This window comes from Passer montanus, unplaced genomic scaffold (genome assembly GCF_014805655.1).
Source record: "Passer montanus isolate IOZ18808 unplaced genomic scaffold, ASM1480565v1 scaffold10, whole genome shotgun sequence".
Lineage (NCBI taxonomy): Eukaryota > Metazoa > Chordata > Aves > Passeriformes > Passeridae > Passer > Passer montanus.
The window spans coordinates 38305136-38317228 of NW_024356505.1; the positions used below are offsets into that span (position 1 = coordinate 38305136).

General features: G+C 40.4%; 1 protein-coding gene across 7 annotated transcripts in view; it reads left to right on the plus strand.

The window, feature by feature from the left end:
- PRKAG2 (protein kinase AMP-activated non-catalytic subunit gamma 2) overlaps positions 1-12093 on the plus strand; it is a 210675-nt gene that overhangs the window by 173415 nt on the left and 25167 nt on the right. For 6 of the 7 annotated variants that reach the window (XM_039705326.1, XM_039705336.1, XM_039705353.1 and 3 more), the window contains one exon: positions 8800-8909. In XM_039705326.1, coding sequence (XP_039561260.1) covers positions 8800-8909 — 110 coding nt within the window. Of the gene's footprint in view, positions 1-1181; positions 1262-8799; positions 8910-12093 lie in introns of those variants that run through there. The other variant, XM_039705373.1, reaches the window with a different exon arrangement.

Consider the following 12093-nt stretch of genomic DNA (forward strand, 5'->3'; position numbering starts at 1 on the left):
TTAGGGAAAAATTGTAATGCCTGTTGTCAAGGGAAAATCTTCAACATGGTTTAGAAAATTCTTCAGGTCAGCTTCTTCTTTGTTGTGGTGAAAATCCTAGAAGCATTAAGGTTGCAGGCTGAAGTTGCTACCTTTATTCACAAAACCACAGTGATGCTTTTCTCAGAGCACAGACCTTTGACCAACAGTTGATTTAAGAGATACAGAGCTGTTTCAAAAGTATTTTTCAAAAGGATTCAGTTGGGTTTATGATACTGTTTACCTGTTAGGTCCTTAACAAGGCAGCTCTTGCTTGTACACAAATAAGTTGCTCTGCCTGCCTGGACAAGGAACTTCAGAGTTTCTATGATTAGCTCAGGAATGTGGAGTTTCTTAAGCTGCCCATCACTTTTTTGGTCTGTCTCAAATCTCACAATAATCATTTGCTTATCCACACTGCCAGTAGAGAGCTACAGTAAAATAGAAGTATTAACTTAGCCCTGTTACCAGGACTTGCTAGCACCAATAATGAGGAACAAAATTCAGTGCAGGATTCTGAAGTGTGCTGTGAATGTAAGACTGCAACACAATCCAAATCTTTCATTGTTGCAAACAACTGTTTGTATGAATTTTCTCTAACAAGTCTTAGGTACTGCTGGAATTTGAAGACATGTAGGTATCTAAACCTCAAAACCAGAAAAGTGGATCTTTTGAAGTATTGTGAAGAATTAATAATTATTTTGTTCTAAACAGGATGTGCTTTTGAATACACTTGTCTCATTCCCTGTTTAGGACCTTTAAGGAAGGATGGTGTGCAGTGTCTTAAGGTTGCTTTGTTCTGTCTAACCAGCTTGTGGAATGCATTAATACCTCTCCAGCACCTGTGGTGGTTTTTTGTTTCCTTGTTGTCTTGTTTAAACAAACTGCCTTTTCTTCTTTATTTGTGCTGTAGCAAATTAAGTTAATATAAGGTACTTCTCTCTTAGTAGTGGTGGTGTTCAGTTACTCCACAATTTGCACTCTTCCAGTTGAGTGTTTCTTTCTGATTTTGGTATTTCCTGAAAAAATGTATTCTTTTCTATCCAGTTCTAATTTCAGTTTGAAGATATTGTGAAGTTTTAAGTTTTGCAACCATTTCAAACTCTTACTGCAAGCTCATTGGAGTGTGGTCTATTCCTGTTTTCAAGGTCACTAAAGAGAATGTTGAATAAAATGAAGTCTTGATCCCCTGATACCCTATTGTAATGGAAAGTATAAAACTACTGGTAGAAACACTTCCAGGGTGAGTTGTAGAAATGTGAAGTTCTGCAGTATGAGCTTGCATGCCATTCTGCACTACCTGATTTGCATGAGGTGGGCCTTGCAAATGTTCCAGCTTGGGGAAGAGTTTGAACTGGAGTCCTTGTCTTGTTAGGAACACACAGTTGTCATCCAGTCTTGCAAACCCACTGAACAAAAAGCATATTTCTGGTTTTGCTACAGCTGGGGTTGCTTGTTAGGCAGCTGCCATGGGCGACTGTCTTCTCCTCATGCAGTGATATCCATGCTTGCTTTAAAATTAGTGTCTCAAGCATACTGTGATTTTTTTTACTTTTTGTGTCTTCCTTTTTAATTCAGTTGATCATTTTATTCTGGGTAAAAATTGGTTAGTCTAAACTGTTCCTGCTACAGCTGTGTTGAGTTTTTCTTTGCTTTTGATGAGCTGCCTTTGTAGGTGCTTGCAAATACACTGCTTTTAATAACTTACTTCAATACACTCCTGAGAATTCTGACTGGGTTTGAATTTGTTTGGCTTTCCTGTAGACTGGTAGTATATCTTCTCCTTCATGAACCTGCAGAGTTCAGGAATGGTTGCTTTTAGCTAGGCTGACTCCTGTTTACACAGGTAATAACCTGCTGTCTCTGCATGAAGCAACTCCTCGTGACAAGGGGAGAAAACATCTCAATTACCTTGGTGATCCAAAGTGACTGAACAGTTGCACTGACTCTAGAATTCAGAAAACACACTAAAATGTGTGGGGGAAAAAAAGGTAGATCTTAAGCAACTCTGAGTATAGTTCTTAAAGATGTGTTCTGGTTTCTTTTAGCTTGTTACTGTTATTAGAAGGATTATCCTTTGTCTGAAGACCTGAGCAACAAGACAGTACATTTACTTCTGTATTCACTGTTATTTATCTTTTCATGTACCTGTTCTCCTCTGTTATTTTCTCTGCTTCTAGACCCTCTTCCTGTTTGCAGGATGAGGTGCAGTTAGCAAGGGAGAGCTCACTTACTCTATTGTTGTTCCTGTGTACTCACGCTTCTTGTTAAAGTACTTTTCCTCTGTCACATCATATATTCATGCTGTAATATACAGTTGAATTAATCTTGGAACACTGAAGAAGCTCCTGATACTGATCTCCAGATACGTTTGCTATCACTTCTATGTATCAGAGTTTCTTACATTTATAAACTTGCTGTAATCTTTATTTGCCAACTCAGGCATTCCTTTAGATGAGGGTGGGAAATGCTCAATCTGCAACATCCATGCCCTACAGCCCGTGGCTGCATGAATAATGCTACTGTGTAACTTCAGTGTGTGGTCTTCCAGAATATTTTAAAACTCTTTGCAGTTCTCAGAAAGAAAAATGAAGTCTTTTTCCTGTCTCTACATCCTTTCTTCCTGTTCCTTGCATTCAAAAGCTTTTCAGCTTGTGATGGAGTTGTCAACTTCTACCACTGTCACCATATTATCTCTTTTATGTTGGACTGTAAACCTGTTTGTTTTTCCCCCTGTGTAATTGGAAATAGTACATTGCTGGTCTTGGCTGCCATCTCTGCAACCAAGTTTTGTCACACATGTTCTAAAACTTTTGGGGTTGTCCTGTGTAGAGCCAAGAGCTGGACTCTGATCCTTGTGGGTCCCTTCCAAGTCAAGATATTCTCTGGTTCTGTGATTTATCTCCTGCCATACAGAATAGGTATTCTTGTGACCATCTCTTCCTGCCTTTTCTGTCTTTTTTTACCACTTAGTCTTACCCTGTGGCTGATTACATGGGTGATCATTTTGGAGCTGTTTTTTTTCTTTTTCTGAGATAAGTTTCCTCATGAATCAACAGAAATCAAATGATACAGCACAACACTGCTTCTTTTCTCCCGTGCTTGCCCTTGGTAAACTATGTTAGTGTTCTCTTCCTACCAAGTCTGACATTGATTCAGCCTCTCTTGTCTGGTTTCTTGTCCACTGTTTCCAGTGGTCTTGGCTCTTCAGCAGACAGCTCAGCAGACTGAGCAGTCTTTGCCCCCTTACTGTGTTATTCTGTACAAAATTGCAGTTTCTTGCACTTCTCTGCCAGCCCCTCGGTTCCCAAGCTTTTCACTGGATGTGCCATGTACATTTTAATTTGTGAAGCATTCAAACCTAGCTAAAAACCTGCTAAATATTTGTCTTGCAGAAGGTAGGCTGAAGTAAAGCTCTTGCTCATGATCACAGCAATGTCCTGTGCACAGCAATTACTGGATAAATCTGTTCCTGTCTGTCCTTTTGCTGAGGAATGCTGATCAAATCCTGCCTGGACATTTGATTCCCAGAACATTATTCTAGAAACCCTGCTTCAGATGCCTCTATTTCCCTTGAAAGCTGTGTTCCAGGGCCTGGTGGTGAGGAATAGTTTATGGTTGCTTCTGAGTGGTGTCCCTGTTGCTCTTGGAGTGGATGAGCTGCACCCATTGTGGATGTTTTTTCCCAGATCTGTGTTGTGTTAGTGACTTGTGCTGGAACTCCTACAATCTCCAGCACTGTGAAAGCTGTGTGGGAGGTTTTCCAGGATATTAAGGAACTCCTTCAGTAAATTCAGACCGGGAGTTATCAGAAACTTTAAAGCCAGTTTTGGTGACAGCTTTCAGATAAAACCACAGTCAGAAGAACAATTTACAAGGTTAATGATGTCTTTTACCTGTTGTAGTCTCTGCCAAGGGTTATCTGTAGCAGGAGGGAGGGAGGATAATTTGTCCTGGCTTATTGAAGAGATTTCTCACCCTGGTGTCTTCTGGCAGCACTTGGCACAGCTAAGCTAATCTTTGCTGTGAGTGCTGTCACTGTCCTGGGTAGCTTCTAGTGTAAGGAAAGGGCAGGAGGATATATAAATATGTGTATATAAATATGTGTGTGTATTTATATATTCATATAAGAATAGTACTTTGGCATAACACCTTTCAATAAAGTTTATCAGTATAATTACACTAATAAATTTGACTTAATGTATTGCTTTTGGATGAGTTCCATAGTAAACATTGTGATGAAAAAATCTTTGGTCTTTAATATTTTCATTCTCTGGCATCTGAAATGTGATATGCAACATATCATGTGACTTTTAAAATAGAAGTATGGCTTGGAGTGCCCTGAAGTACAGATATATATGTGTGCAGTAACAGAAAATAAAATGTCTTTTCCCATAACTAGGTTGTTTAATACAAGTGAGAACATCACAAAACTACATTTCTACTTCTCCATTTCCTTTTATCTATTTGACCTGGCTGAGGGGAGATGATTATGCCAATGGTAGTCAAGGTGAAAAGTAGTGCTGGGAGTGCTTAGCTCAGCTCCTGCTGCTCTAAGAGAATTCTTAAGCTTTTTAAGTTGTGTAGTTTCCGTACTGATTCTTATTAAAAAATCAGGCAGAATGGTGCAGTTACTGTGTATATTTGTGGGTTTTGTCTCCCTCCAAGAGAGGGAGGCAGTTAACCAGGCTAGGCAGTTAGCTGAGTGTATATTTTATATACTGCTCTCTGCTGTTTTTTCCTTACTTTTTAAAGGGCCTTTAAAATTCGGCCATTAATTTCATATGAAACTTTGAGAAGTCAGTTATACTAACAGTTATTTAGGTTAATAAGAAGGTTTAGGTTCTTAAGTTTGAGTTCTTCAATTGATTGAGAGTTGCCAGAGGACGCAGCCCTCAATCTTAACCATGAGGACAGAGCTATGGAGAGCTGCTGTGGCATGGCTGTGGTGGAATTAACACTTCAAAGAAGGTGAGAGAACCCAGCCTCTGTGGAACCTGTGTCTTTCTGTCAAATATTCCTGGAACCAATGAGTCAACTTGAAATATTGCTGGATACCAGGAGCATAACACAGCTGCAAGGTTGTGATGTTGTATTGTTGAGATCAGGAAGCACGTGTGGTCCAGGATCTTGTTGGGCCATCCCAGTAGGAACACAGCCCAGAAATGCAGCCTGTGGTTTGCAATAGACACTTCTGAGGAACTTTCTCTGGGTTTTTATGTTGCAGAATTTGGAAGCTTTTCCATGAGTGTTGACATTGTATTGCTATTTTCCATCTGCAGGCACTTCTTTTTTGTTGTTTTTTTCCTCTTATTTTTTCTACTTTTGAAGGCCTTGAAATTCTGAGAAGAAAGCACCCTGCCTGGTGGCAAAGGCATGAGTGGGACTGAAGGATCTGTTCAGCAGATCTCTGAGGAAATGGCTTCAGCAATGCTGCAGAAGTTTCTGTGTCATTCATGACTGTTCAGATGGTAGTTCTACCTTAGAGCTCTCTGAATAGAGAATTATGCTTAGTACTGAGTCCCACTGCAGTCTGAGTCAGTATTGATGAATAATTAATCTGTCCAAAAAAAAAAAGAGCGATGATGCTCTTGTAAATAACATCTACTGGCTGAAATAAAAAAACAAAAGCATGTCTCATGTTATAGTGAAGGATGGGAGAAAGGAAGAAAGTAAAAATCATTTTAGTCAATAAGATTGAGGAGCAGAGTGGCAGAAATACAAATAGATTGATCTTCTACTCTTTAAAGGTTCTCTAACAGTAGGAGCAAATAAAATGCCAGTGCAGAGAATTTACTCTGTAAAACCCTATGTGACAAGGTGCTCAGCTTCAGGTGTTAAACTGTCTGACAGGGTTTATCTGTAACCTTCCAGGTGACTTCTCTTTCTTCTCTGTTAAAAATCACAAAAAACAACACTGAGAATTTGGATATTTTTGCTTTCACCTATGTCTTGTGGAGAGGGGTGCACATGGCCAATGTCCACTTGCAAAATAACTTCCAGATGAATCCTCAGGGGATAAGCTAGCATGAGTGTGCACCCCCACAGAAATACACATTCAGCTGCTTATTAGTGGATTCTCCTCCTCCCTGATCCTGCTCGAGATTCAGATGCCTCCTGCTGGGAATCTGCTCTGTGAGCCAGCTGATCTGCAGATGATGAGCTGCAGAGAGCTGAGGTTTGGCTGGAGGCACTTCTGTGCTCACATCTCCTGCATGCTGGGCAGATGATCTCGGGTGCAGATCAGAGATGACGTGCAGAGACTGAGGAGGTTGTAAGTCAGGCCAGGAGGGATCTGTCCATACCCATCCAAAGGAAGTACTGCTCTGCAGGTGCTGCAGAATGAATGGGCAGTTACTGGGAAAGCAGGTAAGATTGTAACAAGAAATCAAGCAGGTAAAAAAGTAGAAATATCCTCATGGAGATGAGGGTGTTCTTATTTGATCAATTATATTTGCAGCACAGTGGTGCTTGGATACACCCCAAAGCAGTGGAAGGGGAGAGAAACTGTAAAGAGAATTATGCCCTGTGCAAGAAAGATGGGTGTGAGTGCATCCCTGAGATGTGCTGAGCCTGAGGTTTGGGAGACCTTTTTCTCCATTGAACAGCTGTGTATGCACATAATATATAAATAATCCACAATACCTGTACAAAGAATTGGGCTGTGGCAGCTGTTGAATGTTCCCAGGAAGCTGAAGGTGTTAGAAGGTCTTAAATACCTTTCCAACAGGCATTTGGAGTGGTGTAGGACATGAGAATTAAATCAGTGCTGCTGATGTTTTGCATGTTTAGTTAGTGACTAATGAAGTGGTGCATTGTACTTATTTAAAGTATAAGGACCTTCTGTAGAAATAAACCTCAGTTCCAGCTGGACAATTTGATCCTTGTCCAGATCCTGCTAGAGTTTCCTTGCTATTTACAGGAGTGTTAACAGTGCTCACAGATGGCTATCTCATGCTTCTGTATATTTTTAATTGTAACTTTCCAGTTAAAATTAAAGGGAAGCAGTCCCTTTTTGGTGTCTCCCCTGAGCTGGAAGACAGCAGAAGGTGAGATAGCATTTAACCACTCCTTTGCATCTGGGTGGGGATTGTTGGGGTCCAGTTGAAGTTGTGTTTGGAGGGTGGGAAGGTGTGGTAAGTGAGAGGAGGGTTTAGGGGCACACCTTCCCTGTGCTGGTAAGAGTTCCTGGTTGTGGCTGCCATGAGCAGCCTCCCCTGATTGAATTGTTCTGCCTCACAGTTATTGTGCTTATCCTGATAAATTTAAAAATTGTTAGTGAGTTGGCAAGACTCTGTGGAGCCATGATGTGCTCTAAAAATGGTAATTTTTTTTCAGCTGGTTGTTTTGTGGTTTATAGACTCATTGAATCATTTAGGTTGGAAAAAACCTCTTCAGCTCATCAAGTCCAACTGTTAACACCGTGTTCACCATCCCTTATATATCCCTAAGTGCCATATCCACACATTTTTTTAACATGTTCAGGGATGGTGATGCCACTGTTCTGGTGGAATCTGAGCTGTTCCTTTCTACCTGTAGTATCTTAATTGTTTGCAAACTTGAGATTGAAGTACATAAGGGCTCTTGGGACTGCACTTAGGATTGCAGAAGCGACCATAATTTTCTAAAGAGCAGACTTATTGATTACTTATTTAATTATTTATTTTAAGAGTAATGGGAGTAGGAAATTAAGGACTTGTTCAGTGTGTAGAAGCTGCTGGAGCCTGGAGCAGCCACTTGCTTGGAAGATCCAGCTTTGCTTCTGTAAATTTGGACTAAAAAAGGCTGTGCTGAGCCATTTGGTGGAAATGACAAATAATTTATCCAGAGCAAGGTAACTGATTTTGAACAAATCTAGCAAATTAAGATCTTGCAGTTTTAATTCCCTACTATGAAGTTCATTAATAGCCAGTAGGTATTTTAAGGGGTTTTTTTTTAATTTGTTGTCTTTTTTTATTGTGCTCTTCAGAAGTGTAATATATGTCCGAGTTTCTGTGGAATTACTACAGGGTCTAAAGGGTACAATCTCTGATGGAGGGATTGTCCTTGACCAAGTTCTAGGTACTGCTTCCAAAATGAAATAATGGAGAGCCAAACTGCTTAAAAAAGAAAAAAATTTTAATGTAACTGGGCAGATCTGGGAGTTATTTGCACATGCATCTGAACAAATGCAGAGGAAATTTAAGGTAATATGGATGTGAATGGATGTCCTTCCTACAGACATGCAGCACTAAAACCATTCCAGCCACGTGGATCCTGGATTTATAAACAAAGTGTTGGAGTTGCTGAAGAGAATGGAGCTGATTACAGAGCTTGCCTTGCCTGCTGCCTCTTTAGAAAATAGAAAACTACTATGTGAAAAGTGAAACAGGTAGTGGTAAAGATTCAAGAAATACTAATTTAATCAAGCCCAGCATTACTTAAGTTTCAAACTGTCTTCCTCTGTATATAATAGTGCTGAGATGCATCTTCCAGTAGTTGCTGTTAGGGAGAAAAAAAAAAAAAGAGGGGTTTTTTAAGAATGTAACTCTTCAGCATGGTAGTGCTTTCTCATCAAAGAAGAACAATACATGTTGACTTTATTGTATTTAATCTGAAAGGAAAGATGAGTCTGAAATGCAAAGTGCAAACCTGTGACTGTCTGTCCAGATCTAAAAGTGTGAATTTGAGTTTGCTTTAGGGTTGTCCTTCTGCAGCGGTGTTCAGTTGATTTGGCATGTTTTTTTACTACTCTTTTTTTAAGGTTGCTTAAATAAAACAACACAATGTTTTTACTTGCAGCACTTGAAGAATCGGAAAGTGACATTTATGTGCGATTCATGAGGTCACACAAGTGTTATGACATTGTTCCAACAAGCTCTAAGCTTGTTGTTTTCGACACTACGCTACAAGTGAGTATTCTCCTTTCACTCTGCTTTTGCTTGCAGTTTTTCAGTTTTTTTTTAAATGAGTGTTTCCTGAGTGTTAAATGAAATTTGATCTCTTGAAGAGAAGTGCTGTGCTCTGACTGTACAAAACTATATTGTTTCAACTGTGTCTTTCATGTTATGCCAGAGGAGGAGCTGGGGGAAGACATCCCAGCAGAACAGAAAGAGGGGATGTAATCTGGTTTGCAGTTGAAATCTATGTCTAAAAACAAAAATTTCAGATGAGCCCTAATTTGTATTGGCTTCTTCATGGTTACCTGAATCTTCATAAAGATATTTGGTGGAAGATCCTTGTGCAATAGCCAAGGAGTTCCCAGGTGCTCTGAGGCTGTTCCTGCTATACTGATAAGACAGTTTAGGACTCAAATGGATGGCTTAATTATGCAAATTATTACATTCTCCAGAAAATTTTTGTTTTCAGCTTCTCATTTTGCGTTTAATCAGTAAATCATCTGCTAGACTCTTGGCTCTGTCTGAAGAGTTTGTTTGCCAAAAGAGGGCATTAGCTGCCTGCTATAGAAACAGACTAATCTGTTCTGCAGTGTGGTAGAAAGCTGTGGCTTTCTTTGTTTCCTGGATTTTGCAACTGGTATTTTTTTGCATGCTTTGGTTTTCTTGCTGTTTCAGTATGTTTTTCCTTGTAAAGATGCTCAAATTCTGACTTAAGTAAGCCTATTTAGTAATTTTGGTCTGGAATGTACTACTCAGAGGCAGCCATGTAACAGATACTCAGTCCCAAAACATTCACAGAACCATCTTGAGTATCAGATAATTGTATACAGTGCTGGACTGAGTGCTATGATCTGAAAGGTGGAAAATCTGCAGTGACTTTTTCACCATCTTAGAGGGGGGAAAGTTCTGCAGTGTTTCCTTGCTTCTGCCTGAAAGAAAGGATGACTGTCAGCTCTTGAGTAAAAAATTTAGACATCTTCGACCTGAAAAATCAGATTTAGGATGATGGGGTTCACTGTCACTCTTCTCAAAGACTGTTGGCCTCCTTTTCATTGCAGAAGATATTTTTTCCTCACACTGTGCTGGGAGTTGCTATCTGCAGTGGGCATGACCCACAGCCTGCACTGTCAGTGCTCACCTGGGTCAAAGGTTGAGCCTGCTCACTGCTGCATTTGGGGAGATGATTGTTCTTTATTCTATTTTCCAGTTAATCTTGAGGCCATTGGGGCAGGCCACTGATTTGGAGTCTCCAGATCTCTTGATGAAAGACATCATGCCAGATACCAGTTTTCATTGCTGAAGCTGTGCTGAGAAAATGCTATTAATGTCAAAAAGTGAGAGTTTCCTCTCCAGATAATAAGCCAGTGTGAGGGAACACCTGGGGAAACTGTGAGTGAGCCTTGGGAGTTTTCAACACAAAGGAGAACAGGTGACTTAATGGTGATGGAAAACTTTCCACCAGCACTTCACAAAAATCCCTGTCTTATTTGGCATCCCTGATGATTGTCATGGATTAGAGCTAGAGGAGAACAAAGTGATCATGGAGTCATATTCTCAGTCTGCTTCTCCAGGTATTTGAAAGCAGTGGTGGTAGAAGGGAAGTCTGGAGTTGTTCAGTCAGACTCTAGTACACAATAAATATGGACCAAATCTTGAGTTTGTGTTGCTGATGAGGAGCTTTTTTTTCCCCTCTAAACTGCATTTTTTTGGCTTTGCATTATTACATTTAATCCATTTGCATTACTTTTAATTTATGAAGTTGTCATACCGTAAAGGAGGATCCCTCTTCCAGCCATGGGCACAATCTTCCAACCTAGCAGGTTTTGCAGAACCATTTAAGAAAACACTAAAAAGGGAGATCTGAATGCTTACCAAACCTACACTGTTAGGAGATCTTCTAAATACTTCTGTTCAGTATTTCTGTTCAGTTCTTTACCTGGCACCATGTGTTCATGTGCCACCATCAGTATCTTCAAAACACATTATGGCCATTCAGTTTGGCTGGTGCACAAATATGTATGGAATATGAAAATAGAATAGTTTTTTTATTTGCCTAAAACAGCAGAATAAGTACATGGTGGATAATTAGCCCAGTATGGCTGGTCAAATAAAACTTCAAACTGTTCCTTACATTTTAATTTTTAATGTATAAATTACTTATTGTCCAGTAGCACAGGACTTTGTATCAGTACTTTGAAAACACAGCTCTGGAACATTCAGTGTCCATTAATACTCTTAAATAGATATTTGTCTTTCCAGGGTCTGTTTCTTGCTTACCCACATCAGTGTTTCACCTAATATAAAAACAAACAAACAGAAAACACCAAAAAAAAAAAAGTGATTTAAATTCAGGGTTTTGATAGTATTAGAGCTAAAACACACAATTTAGGAGCTCACTTCTTGCCTCCCTTAATATAAGTTAGTAATCATCAGTGGAGGAAGAAGAAAAAGTGGAGTTGGGTTGTGTTCTCATGGCATCCTTTGAAACATTCCAGATTTTGGATTTTTGTTTGGCAACAGTATCCCATCTCCCTCTGCTGGTCAGCGATCAGAGCACACATCACATGGATAATTATTCGTGAGATCCTTTGGAAGGTATTCTAAACCTGTTGTTAGTTGTGGGAAAATTGGAGATGTTACCCTTATATAACAGGGCAGCAGTCATATCACTGAAGCAACACTGATTCATAAAAGTAAATATTTATTCTCAGTGTCTGTGGGGGAATGAGTATGAAGTTTCAAAGGGAATCTTGTTTTAGCCCCAAGAGAGGGGATGGTGAGGTGCCCTTACCCTGGAAATAGAAGGAAGGCTTTAAATAGCAGAAATAGCAGCTAATAAAGAGCAGGACAGGGCTGAGAGCCTCCAGCCCTGCTTGTGTGTCAGAAGGCATGGGGGGCTTGGTTCCAGCACTCCCAGGGCTGGCTCAGCTCTGTGCTGGGGTGTGCAGAGCACAGGGTGCTGTGTCTGCTCTGTCACCTGCACGTGGCTGTCACAGCTGGGCTGTGGCTCTGCTGGCCATCAGCTCCTTGGTGCAGGAGAGCTGTGCTTCAGCAGGACAGCGTGCCCCTTGGCACCCAGCATCCACACTGAATAAATGCAGTGTTGCTCTGTTCAGCTGATCTCAGTGAGGTTTCACCTCGAGCTTCCCCAAAACAGGATCTGCCTCTGCTCTGCCTGCCTGGAGGGGTGCCTGGC